Raw genomic sequence first — 21,493 nt, forward strand, 5'->3', positions numbered from 1 at the left:
TTTTTTTTTTTTTTTCGTCACTTTTCAGTTTTTTTTCCGTTTGTTTTTTTCGTTACTTTTTCGTGTTTTTTGCTCCCTGCGAACGTCTCCAAATGGTGTTACAAGGTTGCTCCCCTGTTTGACTCACCACGGGGAGAAAAAGCAGACCATGCCCAAACATGATGGTGTTAACCAAATGCACAACAGGGAGGTGTTGAGGCTTATGTGTATACCCTCCGAACACCCTGCGTAGCTGTCCAAGTCAGCATCTCGCACGAGGACATATATCAATTCATTCCTACCACGCGTAACGCATAACCACCTGTGCGTGTGCCTTTCCTACCCCTTTTGCTTGCTATACGGCGGTGCAACACCGGCGAGTGAGTTGCGAAAAGGGGTTCAGTTCGAATGCGCATTTGATGAGGAGTTAGGGACCCAGTCTTTTTTTTCTTTTTTTTTTTTTCCCCTTTTCTCAACTGTGTATACTTTACCAGACGGGTTGGCAAAAATTGCACAAGTCAGCAACCAACCAAGTCGCGTCTTCCCATACAATCCTTTTTTCTTTTTTGTCCTTTTTTTTACGTCATTTTATTATATACCTTCCGAAGTATTCGCCTACACTTTAAAGACATACGGACATTTGGTGAGAAGTGACCCGTTCGCGTTTGCTCGAATGAGATGCCACCTGACCGGAGCACACACTTGCGCGCATAGATGAGTCATAATAATAGCCACTCGTGTGAGGTTACCACAATTTTAACGCAGCACAAGGACCCGGAAGATGAAGCACGTTAAGGGGTTAAGGACCCTTTTGTGTGGAGGCCTCTTTTTACTCCATTTCTGCCGGGAAGCCGCATGCCACAAGGTGTATAAAGTGGGCCCAGAACCCATCCCCTGTTCGCAGTGCAAGGACGTACGCGAATGTAGTGCGTGTTTGTTTGAGGAGCAGGAGTCCCCATATGCAATCCACTTGAAGCTAAATAAGAAAAACCCAAATGACCACACCAATTTGAAGAAGCATCACGATTCGCTGAAGCTCGGTGGGGTGAAGTACTACGTCAACAGGGGAGAAGGAATTTCAGGCAGTCTGGGTAACCCTTCGGGGAACACCCTAGATGATATAGATAGGATAAACGAGGAGATAAAGAGCAGGCAGGGGGGGGGCGACACGAGGAACTTCATTGACGTGAGCAGTTATGCGAAGGAGGGTCTGTCTGACTACTTTGTGGGTGTGCAGAAGCACGCGTATGAGGTGGGGACTACTAATAATGGGGGAGAACACAATGCAGTAGCAGGCGGAGGAACAGGCGAAGAGGAAGCAGAGGGGCACCCCCCTACAGTGGAAAAGAACTTCATCGACCTGAAAAACACAAACGCTGTGGTCGAACAGACGGAAGAAAACGTTTTTCTTGTCCCCCTGAAGCACTTGCGAGATAGCCAGTTCGTGGGGAAGCTCCTAGTCGGTGTCCCTCCACAAGAAATTCACCCCATCTTTGACACAGGCAGTACAAATCTGTGGGTGGTTACAACAGATTGTGAAGAACAGTCATGCAAAAAGGTTAACAGGTACAACCCATACAAGTCAAAAACGTTTAGAAGATCCTTTGTAGGAAAAAACCTTCACATCATTTTTGGATCCGGCTCCATTTCAGGATCCATAGGAAAAGAAACTTTCGTCTTGGGAAATCACACAGTGCGTAATCAGACCTTTGGCCTAGTGGAGAGTGAAGCAAATGACAGTTTGAATGGAGACAACATTTTTAATTATATAGACTTTGAGGGTATTGTTGGGCTTGGCTTCCCAGGTATGCTGTCAGCAGGAAAGGTATCCTTCTTCGATAATCTACTACAACAGAATAAGAATTTGTCACCTCAATTTTCCTTTTACATATCTCCTGACGATAATACTTCTACTTTTATAATTGGTGGTTTGAGTAAATCTTTTTATGAAGGTAGCATTTATATGCTTCCTGTCATTAAGGAATATTACTGGGAGGTGGAATTGGATGCTATTTATGTCGGGGAGAAAAAAATTTGCTGTGAGGAGAAGAGTTACGCGATATTGGACACAGGCACATCCTACAATACTATGCCCAGTACACAGATAAAAGATTTTTTTAATATAGTTTCTTCTGTAGCTTGTACAGAAGATAATTATAAAGAAGTGTTGAAAAATTATCCCGTTATTAAATATGTATTTGGTGACTTGGTCATAGAGCTTATGCCTGAGGAATATATGATTTTAAATGAGGACAATTGTATTCCAGCGTACATGCAGATTGATGTTCCCTCCGAGAAGAACCACGCGTACCTGCTCGGAAGCATTGCTTTTATGAGGCACTACTACACGGTCTTCGTGCGTGGCATGGACGGCAAGCCCTCTATGGTGGGGGTCGCCAAGGCCAAGCCGGCCAACACGGCCCAACCTTCCGCGGTGGCAGCGTAGCTGCGGTGCGCACAAACACAACAACATACATGCCTCGTTTTGTTACTTTTTCTTCCGCGGGACATAATTTCCCCAAGGGGCACTTCTTCTGCCGCCGCTACTTCTGCCGCTTATTTTTTTTGTGTGTGGACAAACTTTTTCCGCTTCGCCTCCGCGTGCCGCTTGTGCCTTGCCCATTTTGCTGTTTTTTTAAAAATTGGGCGGGAGCAACGGGATGGGGGGGGCAGTGTGTCCTCCGCGTCTCGCTTTTTAATCAATTAATTAATGAGCTAATTCAATAGTGAACTAATTAATTAATTACATAATTAATGTTTTTTTTGTTCCGGTTCGCTGTGGGGGATAGAGTACGCGTGGTACACTTCGGGGGCAGCGGCGTCTGGGGGTGTACCTCCTTGGCGCACAAAATGAGTTAGCCCTTCTCCCCGCCCCTCCCACAACGTCAAACGTGGGTAGCGCCGCAGGGCCTTAAACACGGTTTATTCCTTTTACAAAAAAAAAAAAAAAAAAAGAAGAAAAAAAAACGGGGGGGAAACTGACAGAAGGAGGCACGCTCGCCTGGACACGGAAGGTTGATCAAATGGAGTGGGGTGCAACCCATATTTGGAGATCGCCATGGGGGGGATAAAGCAATTGCACATTGCGGAGTGGGTCCTGTGTGGTTAGAGTGCATGCCTGCCTGTTCGCTTTGTTTCCTCACCCGTTTGCGCATTTTTCAGCTTCTGCCAATTTGTCTACCCGTGCGTGAGCGCAATGCGGGGCGACTTAATTTTGATCCTGCCGGTGAGCAGCTTGGTCAGGTAGAACTGAACATAGTCTAGCATGCGCACGCACTCCTCCTCGGAGTCGTTAAGAACTTTCATCTTCGCTTCGACCCTGTACGTGGGGGGGTCGCCCGTCTGACCCATTTTCTTGTAATGCACGTTGATTAGAAACACCGTTTTGTCTGCAGGGGGAGCGGTGGAAGCGGTTAAGTGGTGAAGCGGTTCACAGGTGCCATGTTGAAGGGGTGACGCGGTGAGGTGCTTCGTCAACACGAAAAAGGCAACTATGCTTACCTGGAGGGACCTCCCTGCTAGACGTACGAGCCGCGCAAAAAATGAGGCGAAGCGTATCCGCAGCGTAGCCACTTTGCAAGTTTGAAAAAACTTTCCCCATGTTGAAAAAAAACAAATGGAGGTACTCGGCCAGAAAAACACAACAACTAAAGATTAATTCACTTGGATGGACCTCCTGTAAATTTTTTATCTCCTCCGTTACGGTTCTGTTCATGCCTCTTCTCTTCTTCACCTGATTAAAACAAAAAACGGGGGGGAAATATCGTGTATGCACATGTGTGGAAGCGGCTAGTATAAAATGTGGCCTACGAATTGAAACAGTCCATTTGTAGAGGGGGGGGAGGTGCGGTGGGGAAAAAATCCCTGTCCCTCCCACACCACACAATGCTTCAATGCATAAGAGTGCTAACGCGCTGCACCACTTCTTCCTTTTTTTTTGTTTAAACGTACGTTGGTAAGCTCGTCTACCGATAGGGCCACCGGTTCGAGAGGCACGAATGGAATATCAACAGAAGACTCTTCATACAAAATCGAGTTGCACAAATAGGAGTAGGCCAACTTAACGGAGCCGGACGGAACTTGGAACTGAACAGTAATGAGAAAACTCTTGGTGACCTCTTCCACAGTGGTTAGTTCGGTTAGTGTGGTGATGGCAATTTCTTCAGGACGATTCGCTTCGCGAGACGGACCACTCGGTTCATCCTTTTTCCTTGTTAAGTCATCGCCGATGGTAGTATGTTGGGTCACTTTTTCATCCTGTAACAGAACGAATTCTAATTCGTCTTGCTCATGTTTGAATTCCACTTGGAATTTATTCACTTGGAGAGAGGTGCGCACATTTAGCTTTTTAACATGTACAGGAGACCCCACCAATTGAACATACAAACGGAGCAGACGCTCATCCTGATTCATTTGAAAATATAATTTGAGGTAGGCACTCTCGCTTATTTGGTGGAAGGTCCGCTTCCCATCCCTTTGTCTCCACTTGCTTTGTTCTTCATTCAGTTCTGTCAACCAGGTTAGGAGGTCTCCGTGTGGGGTGGCTTCTCCTTTCGCACAGAGCTCCTCATGAGTGTCTGCACGGGGCATGGGTGTCTCATCGACCGTCAAGGCGGAGGCGGTAATGTCTGAAGGGGTCCTCGCAGAAGCGGTGGAAGCAACTGTCTTTGCCTCAGCCAAGGGAAGCTTCATCTCATTAGTACTCGACGGCGTTTGAACCGCGTCCGGAATATACTCCCCGGAGCGACTTTCCTCGGGGGGTAAAAAGAAGGCTTCATTATATTTAAAGGGACTCTCCAAATTGAACTTGTCCTCTGAGGGATCCAGCTGCAGGTAGTCCGTGACGCAGGAGTAGAAGAGGATCCCTCGGTTGGGTTGGTCTCCACTGGGGGAGAAGTCCTCTTCCCCCTCTGCATGATGCTCATTGCGCAGGAGATGAAACAGCATTTTCAACGTAACGCAACAGTCGAGGGTCTCCACGCTGTGACGTCTGCCAAGGAGGTAACTCACATGACCAGAAAATTTGCTCAAGTAAAAAAGAACCATACTTCTATTCTCCTCGTACTTATAAAAAAAAAAAAGAATTTTCCCGACATACCAGAGAATGCTACTGATGCTGAAATGAGTAAAAAAAAGGTACAAGGAGAAAAAAAAAATCTTCAAAAAGTGTTCATTCTTATATTCTTTTATGTGGTTATGTGCTTCTTCCAGGTATGCATATACGAAATAAAGGAGATATTCAAAAGTTGCCACCTCTACTTGGTTTATGTCTTTATATGGATCCTCTTCCTTGTCCTGTGTTTCATCACTTCCATTTATGTTTAGTGTCCCCATTATGTACTCTACTATGTCGTATCTGGCGAACGCATCGAGCGTCTTTACTTCCTTGAGGAACGTATTCATTTGGTGTAGCAACTCCGTGTTGTGGGTCTCCTCCTTCTGTTGCGTTGCTCTTTGGGGACCCCCTTGCTGTGAGGCGGCATGCCCACCCACGTCACGCCCTCTCACTTCACGCCCTGCCACGTCACGCCGCATGATCGCCCCACCGTACGTCACGACATACATGGCGCTTAGAAAGTTCGTGGTGATGTGTGTGGTACCCTCCTGAGTGCTGTTAACGCGCTGGATCTCCTGAATCACCTCAGACTCCTTCTTGTGGTTCTTAATACAGAGCATGTAAAATAAAATAAACACATACAAATTGCAATTTTGCATCAAGTGCGCCTTTTTCTGCCCATATAACAAAATGGTGTCTACGTACTCTCCTACAAAGTCGCCCTCAGATTTGTGATACAGGTGGGTCAAAATGTTGTATGCGATGGATTCGAAATTATTTTCATTCATGAGGTAGTACAGGATACGAAGGAGACTCTTCCTTATCGTTACGTCCTCATAGAAACTTCTTAACACGTTAGAAGATAATTCTTCCAGCATGTTCTGTTCTGCAAATTTTTTATTAACATCTGGGCTCGCAAAAATGGACATATACATTTTTGTTATCACGTACACGATGTTTTTGTCTTCGCTGTAGAAGTTGTTTGCCAGGTGAGTGAAGCAGAGGTGGAGCAGCCTGTCCATGGGATCTGGGGGTGGGCGGCCATCAACGGGCTCGCCGCATGTCCCCTCACCGCACAACCCTTCACCGCGTCGCTGGGCAGTTGCGTGAAGACCCTGCTGGGCCGCCGATTCAACGCTAGATTGGAAGCTGCCCAGTTGACAGGACGCGTAACGCTCGAGGTCCAACTCAATTACACACCCCTTCTGGTAGTTGACCAGCACAAAGCTGAGGCACTCATAAATGACGCTCTTGGCTTTGTTCGTAAAAAACACATGAACAATTAAAGGGAGGAACTTGCGGTAAATTCGATTTTCATATTTAATTAGCTTTTTCACAAATTTTATAATCTTTATGAACTTCCAGTTGCCAATCAGGGTGAGTCGTTCGTTGAGGATGTTATAAATGAAGGGAATGAACGAGAGGAACTTTTTGAGGTAGGTTGCTACTGCCGCCCCGTTGTCCCCACTCATGTTGTGCCCGCTCACGTTGGCCTCGTTCACGTTGTGCTGGCTCACGCTGTGCTGGCTCACGCTGTGCTGGCTCACTCTGTGGGAAGTGTGGCCGCTGTTGGAGGCGTGCCCGCGCCCCTCCAAAGCGGAGAGCACCTCCGCAAGAATATTCACAATGAGACAGCACAGCGCAGTGTTGTCCCGTCGCGCACGATCCATTTCTTCCGTGCCCATTTGATCATACGAAGTACTCTCATTATTGTACAGAGACACAAAGCTCTTTTTAACTGAATCGAAAAAGAGTGGTAACGCTTCTAAATTACTTATTACAATTTTGTACAGACTTATAATTGTTTTTTTTTTTATATACACTTGAGAATTATTAAGGAGATGCAACACATGATTATGTAAATTGCTGCTCATGATGGGGGTGCATATATTACTCAGTGTGTTTAGAACGAGAGCTGTGTTGTAAACGTTTGCTTCCTTTGTTATACAATTTGTATGTGCGAATTGTTTCTTTTTTTCCTGTTCATGTGAAGTATCTGCACCAATGGGTAAATGACTCCGGGAAGAAGATTCATTCGACTGACCACCACCCGCAGAGCTTATCCAATATGTCCTTGCAGAGTTGTGAAGCAAGCCTATGTTCTCCTTCATAATACTACAACCAATATTAGCTAATGAGTTAATAACATTTGTCGTGTTGTTAGAGCATGATGCGGTGGGGAAGTTTTCCTTGTACAATTCTTTCCTGAATAGGTTAATCGAGAGAAATGCCACGTCGTCTCTAGCAGTGGAGTGGTGAAGGAAGAGATGGCCACGTCTCTTCAAAAAATATTTATCCGATGTTAGCATTTCAATGACTGCAAAATTGTGTTCTGGGTCTATTTTCCTTCCATACATTTGAAGATAAAGCAATTTTAAAAGCGTGATAGATTTGTCCTTCGTTCTTGAACTGAGTAATGTCGTAAATATAGGTTCCTTTTCCTTAGCTCTTCTCCTTCTATTCATTTCATTCAAACTCCTAACGCACAGGTCGTAGTGCTTCTCCACATTTTGGACGCTGTCGTCTCGCTTAATGTCCTTTATCAGTTCGATGAAGGACCCATTCATTTTGTTTCACGCGGTTAGGGGTGACAGACGGAGGGAGCCAATTTGTTAGTGAAAAATGGGTAGGTGAAGTGTTGACCCCTGTGCAGACGGAGCAGATTGCTTACGTTAACAGAGAGCACTCACCACAATTTACACATACGACAAAAAATACCCACTGATGAAAATTCCCTGGGGGTAAAAAATGTGTGTAATCTTGCTGGTCCAACCCCCTCCACACGACAGGCAGTTTTATCACGGTGATGGTGTGGCCTTTTTCCTCTCTTCAAAAAGGGGAAATTTTTTTTTTCTTCCCTCTTCTACACGCCTGGAGAGGTGACGCGCGTGCATTTGCAAGGTTACTCCCCCTATGTTGAGAAGTTGCCCTGGCTGAGTTGGCCACGTTCGTTTACTTAGCCGCGTTGAGCTAGCTCCTCCAACATAATTACATCCGCTTCGCCTTTCCTTTAGTTATTTTATTTTATTATTTTTTTTTTCTTCCCTTTTCTTGCCTATTTTTCCCCAACGCAGAATTTGAGAGGGGATGGAAAGCCCGCAAGGCAGTTCAAGGTGAAGAGGAGAATTGGCCAAGTGGGGCAAAGGGTAGGATAGCCAGCACCAAACACCAAACTAAATCGAGGAAACATTCTAAAACAATTTTCAACGGGGGTGATGCATATAACAACCGTCAGCACGATAGAGGGGGGGGAGGGCGCAGCGCCACACTTCTGTTTATCTTCCCGACCCTATGCGCACCGCACATCTTTATATTTGTTTTCAGCGCGTTGGGCTTTTTCGCCGTTTCATTATTTCATTGGAGCGGAGAGAGGTGTCTCCCACTGTGATTAAGATTTACAACGTTCGAGGGTTACAACAAAAAGGGAGGGACGGAATTGTGCCACGTTTATTTTTAATTCAAATTTGTGGCCTTCCCACGGAGGGAGATTTTTTTTTTTTTTTGGGGAGGGGTGGGCCATTTGCGAGATAATGGGGGACGGACGGCATATAACACCTGCAGACGTGTAAAAAAAAGGACACATCACAATAGCTGCTTTGAGCTAATCACTCGTTCGCCATTTCCGCAGGATCCTCTGCACACCGCTGCCCAACCAGGTGAAAATGGATGCGGCCGAGCGGCCGGCGCAGCAGTGAGTCGTAGTCGGCGAACCCGCCATGCCCCCCGTGCTCGGAGAAGGAAATGTACAAGGGCTTCTTCTTCTGCAGCTGCTGCACGTCCCCACTGTGGAAGTTGTGGAAATTGAGGAAGTTGAGCAAGTTGACCCTCCCTCCCACACAGTCAAAGCCAAAGGAGTAGTAACAGAACCTCACATGCACCCTCCGATAATGAGTGTATTTTAAAAAATATTTCACCGAATTAACATTTGGGCATATCATGTCGTACTTGTTTAGGTAGAGCAGAACAGAACTCCTAAATAATTTATCCTTGTGGTGTGTTACGCTAAGTTTGAATGGGATCCTCTGATCGGATTGGTCTTGGGAGGAGAAGACTTCGCTGTAGGTTGGCTCTACATTATTGTACGGGCACAGTGCGTAGAGTAGGAGCAAGTTGTTTTGGCATGCGCCACTCTGGGGGAGGGTGGCTCGTCCATCACCTTTTAGTAGAAAAGCTTCAGGGTCGATGTGACCAAACTCGAGTCTCTCCGAATGTACGTGCGGCTTGTTCTCATCGGTGAGATTATTAAAAAGGTCCATCATGGGGTTAATTAAAATAATATTTTGAAGAAACTTTTTCTGCCCATTTAGCAGGAACCCCCCAAGGAGACCACTGTTGGAGTGCAAATACATGGACATGCTTTCCGTGTCACTAACATTTAAATGTTTCAAGCAATTAATAGAATCTGTGAGGTCCCGAATGGTGGTCAATTTATCAAGCGTGGCGCTTTTGTCCAATGGGTTTTTTTTTTGGGTCCCCTCTAGCAATCCGCCTGAACAGGTCAGGTGAAAATAAACTACAATAAAATTATTCAAAAGGAAAAAATGGGACTCATCCGAGTAGGTACAAAGATTGAGTTGCCGATAAAAGGGGTAGACGTTAATGATTGTTTTGCTTGGTTTAATGAATAGAGGGAGATGTTCATGCACTTGTATCCCCATGTCTATGCTCCATTTTGGTGATGAAAAAAAATGCACAAAAAAATCTCCAAAGGACCTAGCGGTTAAAGTGAACGAGTCATACTCCTCTTCAACATGTGTGGAAAAACTTTTGTAAGATTCTTTTTCAGTATCACACAGGTTGCTATTATTTTTGTGTTTATAGATCAGCGTGATTGGTAACTCTCTTCCCTCCTCGGTGCGAATAAACAGGTCCTTAATTTTGTACTTTTTATTTTTTGCAAATAAGTCCTCAAGTTGGAGATCGTAATGGATGTTGTTCTTCGCTCGGAAGAAGGATCCGTTTGGTTCCTCCTTTGTCGGACAGTCCCCCTTTTTGTCCCCTTTCTTACGTTTCACCCCCGGTTGAATGTTCCTCGGAAGGGCTACCACCCCCCTTCTCAAGTCGATCACCACCCGGGTGCTGCTCACAAACGGGTTGCAAATGTACACACTTATGAGGTGGCTGTGGAAAAGGTTGTTCAATCCGCACTGCATGCTTCCTTTTATTATGGGCACAGAAAAAACCTTCATTTTGGCCACCAAACGGTTCTCCTGTGCGTTTTGCTTCGAGTCGGCAATCCCTCCTGGGGGGGGACAACAAATGGTGGAGGCGGCAGCATCCCCTTCACCACCACTGGGGGTACACATCATTGGAAAGCGCTTCCCCCTCCGCTTCACAAATAAATATAAGACGCAAATAAACGGCTTCAAAAAGTAACGATAGGTGTAGAGGACAAGACCATACTTGGTCACATCAAAATCTTGAAGTGTGCAATTTTGTAGAGTTAACATTTTGCGTAAGCGGCTATCCACATGTATCTCCTCCTTCGTTATGTGCACCGAGTGAGTGGGGAACAAAATTTTTTCCTTTTGGCCCTTCCTACCTCGTGCAAGTTGTCCATCACGTACAAGATGCAGCGCATCACAATGGAGGGTATACACTTCTGTGCAATTGTCCTCTTTATTCCCTATGATTATCACATGGTTGCGAAAGTGCTCAAGGAAGTACTTTCCTTGTAGAAGTGGCCTCCCTACCAGGTTGATTAACCTTAACTCATAATGGGGAGTCCGTTTCCTGGACTTGTCTTTGAAGTGAATGAGAAAGAGTTTATTCGTATGGTGGTTTCCGCTCAAGAGGAAAATCTTCTTCATGTCTTTACTTGAATATATATTTAAAAAGTTCTGCTCGTTTGGTTCGGACAGTAGTAGCTGCTTTCGAGGGGGGGTGCAACCACACGAGTTGAGGAATAGCCCGCTGCACCGGTGCTTCTCATCAAGTTCGGTTGTGAGGAAGTCGCTTGTGAGGAAGTTGGCAGTCGAGAAATGCGTGGAACGTTTAGCCTTCACAAAAACGATGTTCTGCACGCCCTTGCGTTGGTAGAGCAGCTGGTGATAAGGGAGGCGATAACGAGGACGCTTCGATTGATGAGCGAAGTGATGGGCATCGTTGCGGGGAAGCCTCTGCACTCCTCGCGACCGAACCCCTTCCGGAGGTCTCCCCCTAAATGGACCTCGTCTGTCACTTCCTCGAGGGGAAGAACCCCCCCTGGAGGTAGCTGCACAATCGACATGATCCAAGTTGGCATCCCTAACGAGGCAACTCCCACGAAAGACATAACCCCAGTTGACATAGCAATCACTACGCTCCACGACAAACGCAAAGAAGCGATTCCGTTTAGTGGAAAAAAATTTGATCACACAATTCGTTGGGAGTACTGCAACAATTTCGGAGGTGTCCCTCGAGATGTAACCTTCCCTCGTCAAATCATGCAGCGATTTGTTAATATTATGAAAACAGGTATTGGTCCCAAATCTCCTTTTAATTTTTTTCCTACACACTAGTAGATTCTTGTTAGTGTTATGTTCGAAGTATATGTACCTGTTAATGAAGAGCAACTCTTCATTTGTGTTTCCCTCGCAGGGAAGGAAGTCCTCCCGCAGCGACGTATGAACATCATATTTAATTTTGTAACTCTTCTTCGCCACTTCCTCATCATACCTGCGCACACAACTCTGCACAAAATCGACGCTCCATGTGCTCTTAATCTTTCCAGCAGGCAACTCCAACAATCCCTTTATCTTCTCAATGTGGCTATACGGATCTGTTACTTTGCCAAAGATGTAGTTACAGATTTTCATTTGTGTGAGTGGGGACATAAAAAATGTACATTCCTTTGGTTATCAATTACGATGTGTTTTTTTTTTTTTTTTTTTTTTTTTTGTTCCCCACGCACACTATTACATGGGGGAGAGGCGGCGTTATTATATACCCGCCCAACCGTCTTTCTACAATGTCACCATGTGAAAGGGACCTCCAAAAAGGGAAACGGTTTGACATATTTTGTAAAAAGATCTGCCAAATTTTATGTACCTCCCCGTTGTTGTACATGTTTACCTGAACAGGTCAGGTAATTTTTTTTTTATATTACCACAGTGGATTGCGTTGTTTTGAATTTGTTTTTTTTTTTTTTTGTTAACAGAATTTTATTTACCCATGAATGATGTGTAGAAAGTTTTACAGCTAAACATCTTACAAACGAAATGGCGTATAGAGAGTGTGTGTGTGTGACTCAAGTCAGGGATGTCATCGTTGAAGGGGTTGAGAAAAAGGGAAATGTGACGAGGTATAAAAGCGTGGAGAAGGGGACCAAATGGGGAGAAGTACGGAATGGTCATGTACAAAAAAGGGATGAAAACGGTAGGAGCGCACTGAAAGAGGAGAAACCCCATGTGGTGACATCCATGGGGGGTACACATATATATATATACACTTTAGGCCATTGGCCTGAACGACAAGAAGAAGCCCCCACGAGAGAGAGGGGGGGGGCTGCCAAAAATTGCGCTCCTTCGATGAGGAACTTTACATCGGTTTGGGTGCACACGCGTGGGGGGGAGGGACGAAGACAACGTGCACGTACGGACAAGCTCCGTATGATGTGTGGTGCGAAGAGTGCATAAATACATGGCTTTCTGTGGTAGGTGCAGAAAGCGCCTCACTGGACAGGCCTCTCCCCGCCGCCAAACTTTTTTTTTTTTTGTGTAATTACTACAACGCCCTGTTCATTTCGTCACCTTGTACTTCTTTATTTCACTAAGGAGACTTTTCGCCTCGGCGTGGTTTTGAAAATGATCTCTCACTGGCTGAAGCATTTTGTTCAGGTAGATGGCAACATTGTCCTTGAGGTCCAGGGGGTGTAGTTTGCCGCTGAGGTAGTCCGCCTCCATTTCAGCGATCGTGGTATAGGTCTTGTTGCCTGCGGAATGGAGGAGTGAATTTGTTCATGTGGAGAGGTCACGTAGAAAGGGGAGCAATTATACAGTGTAGAAAAGGGGAAGGCGTATAAAACAATTGCCTCCCCCCCCCCCCCGCACACTTCTTCACGACGGACGCGTGCAACAAGAGGGTGGCTGCTTTTTTATGGAGGACTCACCTCCGTTCTTCTCCTTGCGCTGTAGAACAAACTGATTGTAATGAGGAAAGACGATGCTGCGTGCATATGCAAAAATGGGGTTATTCTCAACAACGGCAGGAGGACAATAGGCTTTCTTAATTTTCCTATTCACATCAGCTTCCGAGTCGTCCATAAAGATAGCTGAATTTTCATCTGACTTGGACATTTTTTCTTGTCCTTCCAACAGGCCAGGAAGCATTTCATGTGATAAAATTATGGGTTTTTTTTTAATTTTTTTTATATCACAATATTCCCTAGCTAGCATGTTGACCTTGCGTTGATCAATTCCAAGTTGGCATATGTCCACATTCAAAAAAAATATATCTGCACATTGCATGCACGGGTACATAATCTGTGAACAATAATTTTCTTCTCCTTCTGACCTACCCATAATTTTTAAACACCTTTTTATTCTATTAATGTTAAAGCTCTTAGATATATCAATTACGAGGGACCAGTAGTCGTTTGGCTTTTTGTTGATCTCATCACTGGCCCATAAGAATTGAACATGTTCCATGTTCATGCCACAACTCTTCCACACTTCAATGAAGTACTTGCCGACCTTTTTTATTTTTTTTAAATCCCCTGACATTTTATTGTTCAGCTGGGCGAACCAGTCTGCGATCCAAAAGATAAACGTGCACCCGTTGCTGGTCAGCTTGTTCACGATTTGGCACTTGAGCAGTCCTGCGGGGGGGGGGGGAGAACGATGGGCACGATTAGCATGATGAGCAAGCCGAGCGGTGGCGATGGCGATGGCGAGCGAATGCGAGGTAGCGTATGGCTCCCGCGCGATGGTTCCTCCGTTTCAACTATGTATAATGCGCCGCGTCGCACCTACCTTGCGCAATGTGCATCCGGCCGGACGGCTCGAACCCATCGTAGCAGATCAAACGCCTCTTGAGGAGCAGCCTGGTCTTCAGCTCCTCGGGCTGGATACATTCAGACGCGACGGACAGAATTTGCGTCAGTCTGCCACTTACGTCTTCCTGAGGCGCCGCCTCCACTGCAGCGGCCTCTTGTGGAGCACCCTCGCCGGTCGCTCCCTCCAGTTCCTCACGCTTGACACCCTGACCTTCCATTTTGCGGCCACCAGCGAAACAGCGCGTATGAGTTAGGCTCCTCTTGAACAGGTTCCCCCTCTTCAAAAGTTTTAGCATGCGGCCACGCTTGGCGGTGTTATGGGCGTTATCAGCGATGGTGAGGGAAGTGGAGGCGATTCCTGTTTGTCTCTTTTCCTCCTATTCTGTTCGCCTATTTTGTTCACCTATTTTTTTTCGTTTTTTTTTTTTTTTTTTCTTTTCCCTTTGAAGTGACAACTCAGGCGAGTTGCGTTCAAAGTCGTCACCGCTACACGCCGTCTGGAGAAGTGCTCGTGGCGGCAAAAAGGTAAGTGGTGAGCAAAAAGGTAAGTGGTGAGCAAAAAGGTAAGTGGTGAGCAAAAAGAGGCGCGTCAAAAAAAACAAAAAAAAAAAAAAAAACAAAAGGCTAAAGTTGGAGAGCATACAATTGTTCCCTTTGAGGAACGTTCAAGGAGGCACGAACGCAGGTTTATTCGAAGCTGACTGAAGCTAAATAGAAGACGACTGGCGAACAAGCCTGTTTTCCCCTTAATCCCTGCGCGAGTGCATTTCGTTCGATCCTGCCTTTCCTCTGCTTACTTCTACATAAGCGCCATGCTACATACATACAGAGGAAGTGAAGCGGGACGCCGAGGATGAGTTGTGCACGCCCCGTCATACCGCACTCGTGAACAGCCATCGCTACGCAAGAGAGGAAGACTGAAACTGAGATCGAGCAAAAGTGTTTACTAGAGCAATGTTCGCCTTTCCCATTTGGGGGGAAAATTGGCAGCACGCACCGACCGGGGGGCGTACCAATTTTGGGCAATAAAAAAACGACACGGACCAACAAGGCGCAAAGAAAACGGGAACTGTACGCGCACCAGCCCCAGGGGAATATTATATATATATTTGCCCCCCACACAGTGCGAAGGAAAAAAAAAAAAAAAAAAAAAATCTCACCTTGTTTAGTTTGAGATGAACGAAAAAGAATTCGCCCTTTGCTGACCCACGAAAAAGAGAGAAAAAAAAAAAATTAAAAAAAAAAAAAATAATAACAAAATGAACGCGCTGGGGTATGCTATCATAATTACATCAATCGAATTAAGCGCATCCTACGCGGGTGTTTAAACTCGAGCGTGGGAGCTGTGCCGAGTGTACACGAATCCCGCGCTTGGCCAAAACACCTGCGTTTTGAAGCACACCTCTCTTTTCGTTTGCGACCCATTTGTGGCCCATTTGAGGTACGGCTGGCCGCTGCAAAGTCCGTTCTGCCGGAAGGGGATAGGCCGCTACACGTCCAAAGCGGCACACATCCTCTCTCTCCACGCTTGCTTACGCTAGGTCAACCCGTGCAGGAGGAATTGCAAACCCTTTTTTTTTTTTTTTTTTGTACGCACGCCTCTGTGTCTTCCCCACCAGCTGAACCGAGTCGAAAATGAGCTCCATCGAGGCTACCATCATCTGCATTGACAATAGCGACTACAACAGGAATGAGGACATTGTACCGAACCGATTTCTCTCGCAGGTGAGTTAGCACAGGGGGGGGGGGAAAACAGTTCACGGTGCATGCCGCGTCACGCCGCTTCATGTCGCTTCGCACCGCCTCACACCGCTTCGCGTCATTTGCACCACTCCCCAGATTGACTGCGTGAACGTGCTTTGCTGCAACAAGACGAGCATGCACTACAAGAACAACATTGGTATCGTCATGATGGCTGGTGACAAGACGAAAGTGAAGGTATCCCTCACGAACGACATAGGACAGCTGCTCTCATGCATTCACGATATTAAATTGGACGGTACATGTGACATTGTGAGGAGTTTGTTAATCGCTCAGCTGGCGCTCAAGCACCGTGTGGATAAAAACTTGGGCCAAAAAATTATGCTGTTCGTTGGGAGTCCCTTCAAGGTAAATGAAAAGCAGCTGATCAGCACAGGAAAGCAATTAAAGAAGAACAATATATGCCTAGACATAATCAGCTATGGAGATGTGCAAAGGAATAGAAGTATCCTCATGAGGTTGTATGAAAGTGTAAACAGTAATGATAATTGTAAGTTCATTGAATGTCCTGAAACAGAAAACAACCTGAGTAGGTTTGTTCTGAATTCATTATTAACAAATAATGAGTACAGTATAGGAAATATTCAAGAGGACGAACAGCTAATGAGTGCCATGCAAATGTCACTTGAGGAAAGCCAACCGTTGACTGAACAGAAAAATATTTCTTCCTCCAGTGGGGCGGCGGCTGTGCACTCTACTAATAATAACGATTTACCAACCATTGAAGAGATTGAAAATATGAAGGATATTGATTATGAATTGAAGGAAGCTTTAATTTTATCTCTTAAGGAATATACAGAAAAGAATAAAACTGAGAATTGTGAGGGACAGAGTGTTGGTGATGCAAACCAGCATGATGGAGAAGGGAAAGCTGAATCGTTAACTAATAACCACCACCCCCTGTCTCCACCAAATAATACGGACCCTTCAGGAACAAACCAATCCAGTGATGATCCCCCCTTTGAAGAGAAAGAGCAAGAGAATTTAACAATTGTAAATGAAAGCTATAAGAATAATTTTGATCAGGCAGGAGACGACCATCAGATACAGATGGAGGATACAAAGGAAAAAAAAGAAAACGAGAGCTACGAAAAAGTGTTTAAAATTGATAAAGAGGAAGGAAATGTGGAGGACAATACGCATGGAGGGGGGATAAATGAAAAGTTGTATAATTCAGAAAAAAGCGTTTCCAAGGAGAATGATGAGGGGATGGGTGTGTCCAGTGAGCATGCTGATGGTGAGGAGGCTCCTGCGCCTGCTCATATTCAGGACACCAGCTATATCTCGAGCATCCTGGGGAGAATTAGCGCCACAGTGAACGTATTTGGTGGTGATTCGTCCGGCGCCAAGGACAAGCAGGCGGCAGACAACCCGGACTCCGCCTCGGAGGAGGACAGTCAGTAGGGGCACTAAGCGTTTTGCGGTAAGCAGTTTGCGACTCGCCAAGCGACAGCGCTGGAAAGTTGTCATACGCCTCGCGCAACTAATCTGTACTGCTTTCCTTCCCATTAACCGGTTTCGTTTTTTTCTTCTCCTTTTTTGCATACCTTTGTAATCACCCTGTTCGAAACCAACTTAACCAACGAGAGCAGAGGTAAAATGCGAATGCCCATGCACCATCGAGTGTGTACCTGTTTTTCATGCGGCCTTTTTTTTTTTTTTTTTTTTTTTTTCGTTTGCTCCAAAATGCAACTTGGTGCAGAGGAAGGAGAGGGGTGTGCTGCTTCCTGCTCCCACTGCATGCGCGGGTAGAAAAAAGGAAAATGTGTACACTCACGTGTGCGCGTATGTAATATATATACACAGGAAGGATATGATAGCCACACCTCTCCACTTGGACGTTGTCTCATGTACATGGCAATATCTACGCGCAGGGGCGCACAAACTCTGTTCACTCCAAATAAAAAAAAAAATAATAATGAATAAATAGGCACCCATGAGTGTGGTATGACCGGCCCTGGTGCAACATGTTCCTCTCCACAGATACCACAAAATGAAGTTGTCTTTGCTGCGTCACTCGTTCTGTACATCTGTCGCATGGCTGCTTATTATTCGCTGGGGGGGTGACCCGTGGGGCGGCTTCTTCCCTTGGTGCGTTGCTCGACGCATGGGTGAGGTACCACCCCCGACAGACCATACGAACCGCGCACAGCACAATGCACGGAAGTTAGCGACGGATATTGGACAGAGGGAGGAACAGAATTTTTACATGGATGCAGAAAGACAAGGAGATGACTCCAACTTTATATGTAGTGAGAACACACCAACTGATGAGAGCACCATGGCTAAAATGAATCAACCCAGTGGAGAGAACAGGCCCCCTGCAAGTGATATACACAAGGGGGGTGATTACCATCCACACAAGTGCACTAGGGATGAACCAGTAAATACTTCGCCTGAACAGTATGAAGCCTCATTAAAGGATATTGTAGAAGGAGGGGCACAACAACCTAGTGAAAGCCATTGCCAGGGTGGGCAGGAATTTCCCTCTCATGCACATAAGACATGCAGGCACAAAAAAAAAAAAAAAAATGTACATCACAGAATGGACCCGGAAGAACAGGGTAATCTTATGGACTTCTCACCAATGAAGGATAAGAAGAATCACAAAGACATGCTCAATTCATATGTAAGTAACTTGTATAATCGTTGTAACCCGAACAAGACAGCACACCACCCAGTAGGGCAACTGAAATTGAGGACCAACAGGGACGATAAAAAAATGGTCAAAGATATTGTGACCCCACAGGATGTTAAAGTTATGAAGGAGTACTTACTGAAGGGGAAGAAAAAATATACGCATGGCGACATGCAGCAGTTGGGGGGTACATCCTCCGACCACCTGCACGGGACAGGACGTAGTGCGGGGTGGGGGGGCAGATGGGCTGCAGGTGGTAAAGTGAATCGCCCGTTGAGATTCTTTCCAGGTAGGACCATATATTTTGTCCCGCGTGTGGGGCGCTTGCCAGTTGGTTTCGATCCCACGTCTTCAGGGTGAATCGCCCCCAATCAGAGCCCCCCCTAACGGTGACGCGACTAACGGTGCCACTACTCCCTCCCCCACCGCAGCGAAGTTCGTGCCCCATTCCGGGCACAGCCAACACGGAGTAGCCAAGAGGTCCATAATAAATGAAAAGCTACAGCGAAATTTAAACCAGATAACGCTGAGCTCTCCGGGCAGCGGACGCGGTCATCAGAAGAAACGTACTAAGGAGGATGCTAAGGCAGGTGCGCTACACAACATATACAGAGGTGTCGTCAAGTTGTATGTAGACATCACTGAACCTAGCCTTGAAATGATTTGGAGTAACAGTCCCCCCAAGCGTGTCACCGGGTATAATTCAATACCCTCCGCAGGGGGGCATAACAAGCGGGGGGGGGGGAACCCATTCACATCTCCCTTATATATATATAAAAAAAAATACATATATTCTTTATACAAAGCCCATCCTAATAATTGTCCTCCTTACACACCACTCCTCCTCTGTAGCTCCGGGTTTGTCATTGAGGGGGATCTTATCTTAACGAATGCACATAATGTGGCATACAGCACAAGGATCTTAGTGAGGAAGCACGGGTAAAAAAGGGGCGATTATGTTCACCCTCCGTCAGATGGGGGTTCCCACTGAGGGGGTAATGCTGCTCAGGCGGCGATGGATACAATGCAATAGATACACTCGACGCGGATTTCTTGTCTTCACCGCTTCACAGGAACTCCAAAAAGTATGAGGCTACCGTTTTGCACGTTGCGCATGAAGCCGACATAGCGATCCTAACGGTACAAGACAGAAGTTTCTACAAGGACGTGAGCGCCCTGGAGCTGGGTCCGCTTCCCTCCCTGCGGGACGACGTCATAACGGTCGGCTACCCGACGGGGGGGGACAAACTCAGCGTAACCAAGGGCATAGTGAGCCGGATAGAGGTCCAGTACTACAGGCACTCCAATGCGAGGTGGGTCCCCGGGAGAGCAGTGCACGCCTGCACGTAGCCTCTGTTACGTCTCACCATTGCCACTCCTTACGCTGCTACCCCCCACCGCCGCTACTTGTCACCACCGCTAATCCCTCCGCAGACTGCTGCTGACACAGATAGACGCGCCGATGAACCCAGGAAACAGCGGGGGGCCCGCACTTGTAAAAGGGAAGGTAGCAGGAATTTGCTCCCAGTTATTGAAGATGGCGAACAACACCTCGTACATCATCCCCACCCCAGTGATAAAGCATTTCCTTCTGGACCTGCACAAATCAGGCAAGTACAATGGGTACCCGTCCCTGGGGGTGAAGTACGTTCCCCTCGACAATGCTAATCTACGAAGACTCGTGGGGCTGACCGATTTGGAGAAGCGGCACGCAGTGGAGGAGAACAGTGGCATTCTCGTCACGGAAGTTGACGAGGAGCAAATGCGGTACGAGCCAGGGGACGTGGACTACTGTGAGTACGCGGAGGGGCGCGCGTATGCACGTGCAACAAAGGCACCCCCAAAAAAGGCACTCGCAACAGACACACCCGACGAACACTGCTACGGGCTGAAAAAAAATGACGTGGTCATATCAATAGAGGGCACACAAATAAAAAGCGACGGAACGGTAACCCTACGAGGAGACGAATCCATAGACTTCCAATTTTTACTGAATGGAAAATACGTTCACGACCTCTGCATTTGCAGAATCGTGAGAAGGGGACGTATTAAATCAGTAGTGGTTAGAGTGAGTAGGGTTAACTACCTAATTAGGCAACACAACTGGGATGTGAGAAACAAGTTTTTCATTTATGGAGGCGTCGTCTTCACCACACTCACTAGGAGTCTGTACACTGGTGAAGCAACGGACAATGTGGAATTGCTGCGTCTACTACAATTTAATTTTTTTAAGAAAAACAAACAGGACGAAATTGTTATTGTGAAACGTGTCCTCCCGTCAACGCTAACCATTGGTTTTAATTATACGGACTGCATCGTCCTCACGGTGAACGGCATGCCGGTGCGAAATCTACAACACCTTGTGGACGTCATTGACGGAAGGCACGGCCCCCTTGGGGACCAGACAAGGACCACATACGACGTGACGACGAAGTGGAAGAAGAAGAAAGAGGGGCCTTCCACCTCGCAGGATGTCAATCCGTATCTCAAATTAACCTTAGAGGATAAGGATCCTTTTTTCCACGTGCAAAAAATGCAGAAGATGCACAAGATGAACAGGACGAAGAAGATGAAGAAGGAGGAGGAGGATGACAATAACCTGCTCTACTTTCTCCTGCTCACTTCAAATGGACAACAGGTGCCACTTGTTTTACTCCGCAACGAGGTCCAAAGGGAGTCGCCAGAAATTAAGCGCGTCTATGGCATCACTCGTGAGCGCTACTTGTACAACGATTAGGTGCGCATCAGGGGAGAGGGGCCCCTCATCCGCTTTTACCACCCCACATGAACATACACATAACAGCTGGCCTATGTGGGAACACCTGTATAAGGTTACGCCTGAAGGTGTGCACGCTGGTCAATAATCTACATTACGCCTCCTCACCGGTGACACACAAACCGATAGCTTTCTTTTTTACCGTGTAAGAGTGTGGGGGTACCCTAACGATTCAAAGGATCCCTACACGTGTAAGGCTCTTTTTTTGGCCCACTCCTTGTGGGGTGTGATGATAATTCTGTTCTTGCTCACGCGCGGGGAACTAAACAGGTGGGTGTCAATATATAAGGCACTTGTGGCTTTACACTG

General features: G+C 46.4%; 6 protein-coding genes across 6 annotated transcripts; 3 read left to right on the forward strand and 3 right to left on the reverse strand.

Moving 5' to 3' along the window:
* Nucleotides 1-760: 760 nt before the first annotated feature.
* Nucleotides 761-2,425, forward strand: AK88_01044 (uncharacterized protein; the record flags this gene model as incomplete). The annotated part of the gene is made up of 1 exon (XM_012478682.1): nt 761-2,425. One exon carries the CDS (start codon nt 761-763, stop codon nt 2,423-2,425), a length of 1,665 nt encoding a protein of 554 aa, XP_012334105.1.
* Nucleotides 2,426-3,156: 731 nt separating this feature from the next.
* Nucleotides 3,157-7,602, reverse strand: AK88_01045 (uncharacterized protein; the record flags this gene model as incomplete). The annotated part of the gene is made up of 3 exons (XM_012478683.1): nt 3,157-3,368; nt 3,481-3,712; nt 3,931-7,602. The coding sequence occupies 3 exons, from the start codon at nt 7,600-7,602 to the stop codon at nt 3,157-3,159; spliced, it is 4,116 nt and encodes a 1,371-aa protein (XP_012334106.1).
* A 1,038-nt stretch (nt 7,603-8,640) lies between these two features.
* On the reverse strand, nt 8,641-11,832 carry AK88_01046 (uncharacterized protein; the record flags this gene model as incomplete). Its single annotated transcript, XM_012478684.1, has 1 exon — nt 8,641-11,832. The coding sequence occupies one exon, from the start codon at nt 11,830-11,832 to the stop codon at nt 8,641-8,643; it is 3,192 nt and encodes a 1,063-aa protein (XP_012334107.1).
* A 921-nt stretch (nt 11,833-12,753) lies between these two features.
* On the reverse strand, nt 12,754-14,227 carry AK88_01047 (uncharacterized protein; the record flags this gene model as incomplete). The annotated part of the gene is made up of 3 exons (XM_012478685.1): nt 12,754-12,947; nt 13,125-13,832; nt 13,987-14,227. The coding sequence occupies 3 exons, from the start codon at nt 14,225-14,227 to the stop codon at nt 12,754-12,756; spliced, it is 1,143 nt and encodes a 380-aa protein (XP_012334108.1).
* A 1,417-nt stretch (nt 14,228-15,644) lies between these two features.
* Nucleotides 15,645-17,174, forward strand: AK88_01048 (uncharacterized protein; the record flags this gene model as incomplete). The annotated part of the gene is made up of 2 exons (XM_012478686.1): nt 15,645-15,734; nt 15,849-17,174. 2 exons carry the CDS (start codon nt 15,645-15,647, stop codon nt 17,172-17,174), a joined length of 1,416 nt encoding a protein of 471 aa, XP_012334109.1.
* Nucleotides 17,175-17,877: 703 nt separating this feature from the next.
* AK88_01049 (uncharacterized protein) lies at nt 17,878-21,145 on the forward strand (the record flags this gene model as incomplete). The annotated part of the gene is made up of 5 exons (XM_012478687.1): nt 17,878-18,697; nt 18,840-19,104; nt 19,261-19,347; nt 19,482-19,721; nt 19,843-21,145. The coding sequence occupies 5 exons, from the start codon at nt 17,878-17,880 to the stop codon at nt 21,143-21,145; spliced, it is 2,715 nt and encodes a 904-aa protein (XP_012334110.1).
* Nucleotides 21,146-21,493: the final 348 nt, after the last annotated feature.

This window comes from Plasmodium fragile (assembly GCF_000956335.1).
Source record: "Plasmodium fragile strain nilgiri unplaced genomic scaffold supercont1.8, whole genome shotgun sequence".
Classification (NCBI taxonomy): domain Eukaryota; phylum Apicomplexa; class Aconoidasida; order Haemosporida; family Plasmodiidae; genus Plasmodium; species Plasmodium fragile.